Source organism: Mus caroli, chromosome 18 (assembly GCF_900094665.2).
Source record: "Mus caroli chromosome 18, CAROLI_EIJ_v1.1, whole genome shotgun sequence".
Taxonomy (NCBI): Eukaryota; Metazoa; Chordata; class Mammalia; order Rodentia; family Muridae; genus Mus; species Mus caroli.
In genome coordinates this window covers 57,619,534-57,629,533 of record NC_034587.1, presented here as the reverse complement: position 1 = coordinate 57,629,533, position 10,000 = coordinate 57,619,534, and the positions used below count along the sequence as shown (strand labels likewise).

At 49.3% G+C, this 10,000-nt stretch overlaps 1 protein-coding gene across 6 annotated transcripts in view; it reads left to right on the top strand.

Moving 5' to 3' along the window:
* Positions 1-10,000, top strand: part of Tcof1 (treacle ribosome biogenesis factor 1) — a 34,946-nt gene that overhangs the window by 2,442 nt on the left and 22,504 nt on the right. For all 6 annotated transcript variants that reach the window (XM_029472097.1, XM_029472096.1, XM_029472095.1 and 3 more), the window contains exons 2-6: positions 499-554; positions 2,850-2,992; positions 6,383-6,444; positions 7,135-7,321; positions 8,216-8,289. In XM_029472097.1, coding sequence (XP_029327957.1) covers positions 499-554; positions 2,850-2,992; positions 6,383-6,444; positions 7,135-7,321; positions 8,216-8,289 — 522 coding nt within the window. The remainder of the gene's footprint in view (positions 1-498; positions 555-2,849; positions 2,993-6,382; positions 6,445-7,134; positions 7,322-8,215; positions 8,290-10,000) is intronic.

Here is a 10,000-nt window from a genome sequence, read left to right as displayed (position 1 = left end):
TCACACAGAGTGTGTGCTCCTCACCTTAGGCCTGGATTCTACCTGTCAACCTCTGTTTTAACTCCGACCCTAGCACTCAGTCTCTTTCCAGACATCCCCTGGGTTCCGTTATGTCACGTGGAAGCTTTCAGGGTTTGGGCTGTCTTGTGTTTGGGGGGAGATTGACTAGCCAGGAAGCCCTGTCATATGGCTTCCATCCCTGTACTGTAGTAGAATGCTGGGTAATGCTAGTTTAGACTGTTGAGTGCCTACCTCTCAGAGGTGCCCCTTCCCGATGTATCATATTGAAAGGTTTGTAGCTGGAACTGTTTGTCCTTCTTGACTCTGGAAGGCTGTGAATGGTGCTGGTGAAGCCCAGAGGAACTGGAAGAGCAAACGGCATTTTCCAAAGCACTTGTTGCAGGCCCTGATGTCAGGGAGCATCAGGCCCAGGGAGGATGCCTAGCGGGTTGGGTATTTTTTTTTTTTTTGAAGCGCTCTCTCTCCATTTCTCTACAGAAGAGTTTCCTGACTCAGCCCGTCACCCTTCTGGACATCTATACACACTGGCAACAGTAAGTCTGGTGGAATGGAAGGGAGGGAGCAGGGATACCCTAACACGTCATCTTTGCATTGAGCTAGTATGTGAATGTGTTCTAATGGTCCACTGTGGGCATACTTGTCACCTTCATTAGGTCGGTTCCACCTCCCCCACTTTCCATGTGTGTTCTGTTTTAAAGACAGGATCTCACTATGTAGATCAGGCTACCCTTGAACTCACAGAGATCCTGTTGCTACTGCTGCCTCTTGCGTGCTGGGACAATTGGAGTGTGTCTTGGGAGGCAGAGGCAGGCGGATTTCTGAGTTCAAGGACAGCCTGGTCTACAAAGTGAGTTCCAGGACAGCCAGGGCTATACAGAGAAACCCTGTCTCGAAAAAACAAAACAAAATAAAACAAAACAAAAAACCAAATGCTCACACCTTTAATTTACCCAGCACTCCGGGGAGATTGGGGTAGTCAGGTCTCTGAGTTCAAGTCCAGCCTCGTCTACAGAGTGAGTTCTAAGGGTCTCAAGAAAGAAAGGAAAAGAAATGGGACAGCTGGGTTTTTATTTTTTTATTTTTGTTTTGTTTTGTCTTTTCAAGACAGAGTCCCTGGGTAGCCCTGGCTGTCCTGGAACTCCCTCTGTAGACCAGGAACTCAAAGATCCACCAGCCTCTGCCTCCCAAGTGCTGGGACTAAAAGGCATGAGCCTGCACGGCCTGGCTTGTTTTTTCTTTCTTGTTGCTGATGTTGTAATCGCTGCGGCAGGCACAAGTCAAAGGAGATGCTAGTGGTAGTGAGAACTAGTGAAAGCAGGAGCCTGGCGCCCAACCTGAGCGCTTACCATCTGAGCTGCTGAAAAGTGAAGTTGGTAGTGACAGTTCCATCGTAGCAGCTCCGAAGGCAGGGGACGCCAGGCTCCGGAGGAGAGCTCCGGTCAGTGAAAATCTTGCCCACCCTCCCTCCATACTTTTAATACTCCCCTGCTGCTCGACAAGCTCGGAGCACCGGTGCGTCCTTGCCCAGGTGTGTGGGTGTTGCTTACTGTGCTTCCTTCCCCAGCAAACTGTTGGAGCTGTGCCACACAGTTTCCTGCCTCTGCCCCCTCTGTGGGTGAGGGGTACAGAGTGGGCCAAAGATCTCACCCACCGAGCCAGTCTAGAGCAGCGATTACCTATCAAGTCAAACCCAGTCAAACGAGCTACCTGACCTTGAGCAACGTTTGTGACCTCCTAGAGTAACCTCATCTGTAAAGTGAACTTTATCATCACGTATTGTGAAGAAGTTCAAACACAGTGATCTATTTAATAACAGTCCTAAAACTGGCCAGTGAGATCTGTCCTGCTACTGGTCCTCAGATACTGTTCTTGATATGACAGAGAACAAGCAAGAAGGGGAAAAATCCCTGTTCTTGTGAAATTCACATTCTGTTGGGGGATGGGGTGGGGGATGGAACAAACTTTTATACGTGTAATAAAGCCTCTTCTAACAGCTTCCTGGCAGGTGGCCTTCCTAGGAAGAAGGAACCTGGATAACAGAGCCCAAGCTGTTGACAGCAGTGTCAAACCCAGCTAGGAAGAATGGGGCTTAATGACTTCCTGCCGGTAGGAGGGTGGAATCAAAGTTCAAGGGACTAAGCTGTCTGAAGACTTAACAGCACACACACATACACACACACACACACACACACACATACACACATACACACACTCCCCACTCTGCTTCCTTCCAGATTCCAGTTCAATGATGGTTCCTTTCTCTAGGTGTGTGCCAGATACTGGGTGGGATGCCGTATGAGCTGCCGTCCTCCTCTCTGGGGGCCTGTTTGTATAGTAGTGGAGTTGTCCAGAAATCAACCAGAGAAGGAAACGAAACTGAATGGCAGGGCGGAGTGCTGGGGAGGGCGGGGGGAGGAAGGGGTGTCAGCAAAGATGCTTCACGCCAAACTCAAGAGTAACAGAGGCTCCTTCCTCTTTGATGACTCTAGCTTGTGTCAAGTTAACAGGCAAAACCAGCCAGGACAGCACCACGAGAGAAGGACTCGGTTCTAGGGTGGGGAGAACCTGGATGGTTCTGTGCAGCCTATGTGTGGGCTGTGGCCAGTCAGCCGATGGTTGTGAGCTGCTGCCGTTCTGTCACCTCGTCGGCTGCTTGGGACCCTGAGACTGGTTAAAGTGCATTAGGAAGTGGGTGAAGAACAGATCATTTCTGCACTGTATTGGCGCCACTGTCTAAACTCTGTGTGCCTGTTTCCTTTGAGGACTGAAGAGGTAGATAGGTATCTTTCCAAACCTCATGGATTGGTCCCGTCTCCCCTGCCCTGCAGGACCTCAGAGCTTGGCCAGAAGCAGAAGGCAGAGGATGATGAGACCCTTCAGGCTAAGAAGTCTCGAGTGTCGGATCCTGTTAGCAGCTCAGAGAGCTCGGAACAGGAGGAAGAGGAGGCAGCAACCGAAAAGGCCAAAGCCAGTAAGAGCCCTCCTTGCTGTGTGGAATTGGGACCCGACTGCAAGTCGTGGGCTTCTAGTCTGCTCTACAGGGGTGTCTGCCTCTGAATCATTGTTTAGTGTAAAACAAGAAAAGGTGGGGCTTCTCAGAGGAAGGTTGGGGAATACCTGGGAGGCCTTCCTTTGTGGCAGGCATTTTAACCCCTGAGGGCAGGCATTCTAATCCTCTGAGGATCCAAGGATGAATCCTAAGATCCCAGGAGGCTGGGTCTAGTGGCGCACACTTTTAATCTCAGCACAGAGACAAGTGAATCTGAGAATTTGAGGGCAGCCTGGTCGACATAGTAAGTTCCAGGCCAACCAGGGCTACAAAGTGAGAACCTGTCTCCCCTCCCAACCTCCCTTCCCCAACACAGGATGGCCGGCCCACACAGTCAGTCGTTCAGTTCACTTCACAAGGACTTTCCACAGCTCCAGGATGCTGCTGCTAGAGATTGGATGGCGGGGGGGGGGGGGGGGGGGGGGGCACGGACCACATCTGTGCAGGTGTTGAGTCCATTTCAGAAGGCTGATAGTTCTGACTTCTGTGTGGCCCTGGGGCTGCTTTCAGACTTGCTGGCTGTTTTAGTTACTGTTCTGCTGCTATGAGGAGGCACCCTGGGCAAAGCAACTGACATAAAAGGAAGCATTTAGCTGAAGGGCTGGCTTACAGTGTCAGGGGAGTTCGTCCATGATCCCCATGGCAGCAGCCAGGTAGGCATGGCACCGTAGCAGTTCCTGTGAGCTTACATCCCGATCTGCAGACAGTGAACAGAAAGCTGGAGACTGGGCTTGGTGTAGGCCTTTGAGACCTCGAAGCGCACCCCCAAGACACACCTCCATCCACCAACCGGGAACCAAACATTCAAATATAGTCTCATTCAAACCACCATACTGATCGTCATTCCCTTATTTTGGCGGTAGTGGTGGGTCTGGTAGCTGTGTGGCCTCGCGTGGGCTCTTTGGCCTCTTCTGTCCTGGCAGAAGCAGCTAGAATGCTACACCCAGCAACTGGCTGTGTCTCTGTGTCCCACAAATATCATATTGCTTATACAGAAGACAGTTTCTTGATTTTTTTAAGTAGGTTTTCTGCTTATAAAAGAAGTGCAGGCTTTATTATAAAATGTTCATTACAGAACATTTGAAAGTTGTTTTAAGAAAAGGCAGGGGAGAAGTCACCCACATTCTTGACATCTATACCCCCACAATCTTGTCTTTCATTTATTCCTCCTGTGTATGTTCTGTCAGATGCTTGAGAGGACATTTTCGGTGCATATTTTATATCTTAATCTTAAATTATAAATGCAAAGCAGGTCCAGTTTATAGACAGAAGCAGAGAGAAGGGAAATGTAAGAATCCCTGTTGCCAGCCCCATCACTTCCTACCCATGTCTCTTGGTCGGCAGCCCATAAACCTGCCCTGTCGCTTCCAGTCAAACAGGAGTCCAGCTGTGTGCATGTGGACTGACCCACAGCGTGCTTCAAACAGAAATGGCAAATGCTTGTGCTAACTAGGTATCTGATAGTAATCGGTTTTTTAAAAATACCTTTCTCTTTGACAGTTTCATACACGTATACAGTATATGTTGATCATGCCCACGCCCAGCTCCCCCAGGGCACGCCCCCAGTATGTCCCCTCTCGTAGTACCCTCTTTTTGTTTCCCGAGTTTGTTTTTTTATTGTTGCAATCAACTGGCTGGATCCAGTTAGTGCTGCCTGCAGGGTGTTGACTGATCCTGTGTAGGTCACCGGGCTACTTCAGGTTCATGAGTATGACCTTGTTGTGACCACGTTTCATCAACTTTGCTTTTTTTTTTTTTTTTTTTTTTGGTTTTTCGAGACAGGGTTTCTCTNTGTAGCCCTGGCTGTCCTGGAACTCACTCTGTAGACCAGACTGGCCTCAAACTCAGAAATCCACCTGCCTCTGCCTCCCAAGTGCTGGGATTAAAGTGCACCACCACTGCCCAGCCAGCTCTGCATCCTTAACACCGGCTATTCTATAATGCTCCCTGAGCCATGTAGGCTTGATATGTGTCCCATTGAGGGCTAAGAGCTCAGGTGTCACTCAGTCTCAACTTTGACAAGTTAGGAGTCTCTGCATTGCTACTGCAGAAAGGTGACTGTGTGTACATGCGTGCGTTTGAAATGTTCTCATGGCAAAATGACAGTAGTAAGTCCCATCACTTATACCCCAATCTTGAGCTAGTACTCAATTTTAAGAAATATATATATATATATATATATATATATATATATATATATGAACATGGTAGCTAGACACACCAGAAGAGGGTATTGGATCCCATTACAGATGGTTGTGAGCCACCATGTGGTTGCTGGGAATTGAACTAAGGTCCTCTGGAAGAGCAGTCAGTGCTCTTAACCACTGAGCCATCTCTCCAGCCCTATAATTGACTTTTTACATTTTGGGTTTTTGGGGTTTTTGTTGTTTCCCCCTAGTTCTTCTTGCGACAGGGTCCTGATATGTACCCCAGACTGGCCTCAAACTCAGGAATATCCTGCCTCAGCTTTCTGAGTGCTAGCATTATAGGCACGTGGCCCCATGTCTGGCTTAATTTAAGAGTCCTCAGAAGTATTTATGGGTAACATGACAGGGTGTGAAGTATTTTCTTCAAAATAATGTATGATGGGGAAGGGAAAATGAAACATTGGGTAAACTGAGGTTGACTACGGGTTGATATAAAGTTACAATAACAGCTGAGGCTGCATATCATACACACACACACACACACAAAAGCTGGAGCTAGGTGACTTTGGTGTACTTCTGGATATTTTTAAAAACTTTGCTCATGTGCAGAAAAGGGAGTGTCAAAGAGCCCCGAAATGAATTCAGTCCTGCTGTTCATTTCAACACCTGTCTCTTTAGTGATAACTTCTTCCCCTGAATGCCTGAGATCCAAAGCACCATTTCTTAAAACCCTCGAGAGTCTGAATATCAGTGTCTCCTACTAGTCCCAGGCTCCTGGGTCAGCACCATTGATGTCCACATAGCTTCCTCTATGGCCTGGGGCTGGCTGCTTGACCACTGCCCTGCCTGCCAGTGACTATCAGGACTGATGGTTGGCACCCGACCCAAAGAGTAGTCCCCAGAGTTGGGCATGTCTTGTAGTGGTAGGTGGTAGGATTGTAAGCCTGTCCTTTCCCTCTGGGGGCTTCCAGGTCTCATGCCATGGAACAGCTGGGAGTCCCTCGGGGATGCAGACACGGTAACCACCATGAGTTCTGGGCTAGGCCTCAGGTCCTCATACTAGCACCAAGCAACCAGTACCAGTAGGACCATTAGATGGCATAAAGTCTGCCCATCGTCTTAGATGAGAAGAACCCGCCTTGCTCACAGCATTTGTGTCTTGCAGCCCCAAGACCGACACCTGTCAATTCTGTAGCCGCAGCTTTGCCATCAAAAGTAAAAGAAAAGGTGAGTTTATTTCCGAGTTACTCATTACCTGTGGGAGCTGTATCCAGTGGAGCATAGCCTGCCATGTCAGGATAGGGTCGTGAGGTTCAGCGTGTGTCTCTAGGTGTCTGTGTCTTCATCTAGCTGTGCCTCGGGTGCCTTTTCTGTGAAACAGAAGTGATGCCTCAAACCACACACACTTGGGCAAGTGCCTTCCTCTGTCGTCCCTGCACCCACTCACCGGTTGTATAAACAGCCCCCCTCCAGTCGCTGGTGTGCTACTAGGCCGTCAGTGCCATCATAAGGAATGCACTGTACACATTTTCTAGATCAAAAAATACTTCAAAAATGTCATTTTCCAGTAATCCATACACACTGTTGCAGACACATAAATGATTGTGTCACCCAAACCAGGTGATAGCTATCGTATGTAAAAGCAATGATGAAATAATAATAGTATCACAGTGAACTATAGTTTCATGTAAAGTAGGAGCTACTCTGACCCAGAAGCAGTAATGCTCCCTTAATGCTTGTGTGAAAGGCATCTTTGTCTTGCTGTAGAGATGAGATGACAAACCAGTGGACTGTGAAAGGCCAGAGCTGACTGCTCTTAGTCTATGGGAGAGGTGGGCCTTGTAGGACCCAGTGTCCTCCTGATGCTTTTCACATGTCCTGTCGTGACAGAGTGCTCATCCCTCCCATGCTTTGTAGGGAAAGACCAAGACAGCCAACAAGACGGTGAACTCTGTGCTGCACCCTGGGTCCGGAAAGACGGTGGTCCACCTGCTCTCTGGGAAGTCACCCAAGAAGTCAGCAGAGCCCTTGGCAAACACCGTCTTGGCCTCAGAAACTGAGGAGGAGGGCAATGCCCAAGCCCTCAGACCCACTGCCAAGTCTGGTGAGACCCCCAGAGCCTGGGGCAAGGGGGCAGGACTGAACACTGGAGAGACATTCTGAGTATGGGTTTGTCTATGTGACAGCCAGGGTCTTACAACAGCCATTTCCACCTTTTCTGACTTCCTAGACTATTTTTTTTTTTAAAGATTTATTTATTATATGTAAGTACACTGTCGCTGTCTTCAGACATTCCAGAAGAGGGTGCCGGATCTCGTTGCAGATGGTTGTGAGCCACCATGTGGTTGCTGGGATTTGAACTCTGGACCTTCGGAAGAGCAGTCGGGTGCTCTTACCCACTGAGCCATCTCACCAGCCCCCTAGACTATTTTAAATTTTCTTTTATTTTATTTGCATCAGTGATTTGCCTGCATGTACGTCTGTATGAGATATCATACTTTGGAGTTATAGACAGTTGTGAACTGCCATGTAGGTGCTGGGAATTGAACCCAGGTCCTCTGGAAGAGAAGTCAGTGCTCTTAACCTCTAAGCCATCTTTCCAGCCCGCTATTTGGGCTTTTTAGAGGGTGGCATTTCCGGCTTCTCTCTCTGGTGGGTTACAGGGAACGCTGTGGTCACTTGGAAACTAAATGAAAAGGTATAAGTCTTATGCAAAATAGGCCTTTGCCCAGCTTGTCCCCCATCCCCCAACTTGATAGCAAATAGTGACTTGATTAACTAGCAGGTACTTCTAGCCTTTCCAAGACCTCAGAGAGGCCCGCAAAAATAGGTAGTGAGGGTCCGTGCTCCAGCTCAGGGACTTTGGGTCAGGGCAGATATCAAACCCTGTACAGGCGAGAAGCAAGTGCAGCCTAAGTTTGACTAACAACCTGCATGGAGGCTCTAGGAGGGGAGAGGACTGTGGGAAGGATCCTCAGTCCCCTGTGTCCCCCCTCAGGAACGGTGTCAGCGGGCCAAGCCAGCAGTTCCAGTGAAGATACCTCCATCTCAAGCGATGAGACAGATGTCGAGGTAATTGCCACCCATCCCCAGGGATTGCTCTCTTCCAGCTTCTGACCCTCTCTTGCTAGCGTTCAGATCCCCAGTGGCCAGTCATCAGCCCAGCAGTTGTTTCCGACAGATGGATAGTTACAGACAGGGCTAGGCAGTTGGGGAATGAGGACCTCAGTACTGCTCTGGATACGCTGGGTATCAGAGTCCAGTGCTGGGAGAGGAAGACACAGGAGCAGAGACCTGAGTAGGAGTAACTGTGACACGTGGCCAGGAGTAGGACTGCCTCGAGGATTCTGAGCCCAGTGGTGAATGTGCGTTTGGGGATAGAATTGGATGGGATCCTTGGTCTGCAGCCTTGTCTCTTTGTAGGATCGTTGGGGGGTGTCATCACAGGGTTTTATGCACCAAAGTGAGGTGGCCTGGCTCGCATCTCAAAAAGATTGCTGCTGTGGCCTGGCCTGGAGGAAGATTTAGAGTAAAATTAGTGAGGCCCACTGGCAGACTGTCAGGTAACAGCCACAGGTGCCAGTGGCAGGAACCAGTATGTCCCATATGTATGACATATATTATTTGGCATAATAGCCAACCTCTACCCCAATACAAAGCCACAAGCTTATAAAAAACAAAAGACAAAAACCATGAGGGTGTTTATATTCCAGTTGTTGGATCTTGGGCATGGGCTTTGTAAATCACAAAACTGTATCACAGTTTCAAAAGGTTGGACACTTAAGTGGGTAGGGGGCCAGCAGGAGCCAGGGATAGACTGTGCCTACGGAGCTGCCCCACCAAACCCAGTGGCCCTGTGTAGCCTGAGCCATCCCCTTCTGTTCAAGACTTGACCACAGCTGTAACTCGCCTCCCGTCTCTCTGTTGGGCCCTGAGTGTAATAAGGCCCACGGGATTCCTCTGGGTCCCTTTACTCCAAGCCTTGCTCCCGCAAATTCAGCTCCTACGTGTACAGCACTGGCAACAGGAAACCAGTGCGGAGCTCCTGCCTCGGAGAGGCGTTTGAAAGAGGGTGGTGCCATAGGCTGGTGTGGGGCGTGAGGGGCAGCATGAAACAGGCACTGACTGGCCTGCTGGCTACCTCAGGCCTTTCGGGATTTTGGAATGCTAAGGAAGTCCCAGGAAGAAGTTCAAGTCAGTGCAGATCCAGGCTCCTCTGTCCGGACAGTACCTCAGTCAGATACTTTTTAGGTTGAGTGGCCCCTCAGGATGGACCATCTTATAAACATGTCAGTGGGTAGGTAGGCGCGGTGGCTGAGTTCTGCCCCAAAGGTAGCCAGGGGTCCTTATAAGCCTTTTGTGCTGCCTTTAAATGATCTGGGCCTTTTTAGGGGAAGGGTGTAAGATTCTCTCTGCCTCTGGGAGATGGAAAGGAACATGCTTTTAAGAAGGGGCTTGTATTCCTTTTCTGTTGCTAAGAACAGCCCCCATAGGCTCATCTATCTGAATGCTTGGTCACCAGGGAGTGGAACTATTTGAAAGGATTACAAGGGTTAGGAGGTGTGGCCTTGTTGGAGAAATCCCATCACCACTGGGGGTGGGCTCTGAGGTCTCAAAGGTTTCCAAAGTCCTTTTGTCTTTGTCTACCTGTGGATCAGGGTGCAGCTCCCAGCTACTTCTCCGGCAACACGGTCTTCCTTTTAAACGACCACCTTGGTCACGGCGTCTCTGCACAGCAATAGGGCAGTGACTCAGACACCAAAGCAAGTTTTTTTTTTTTTTT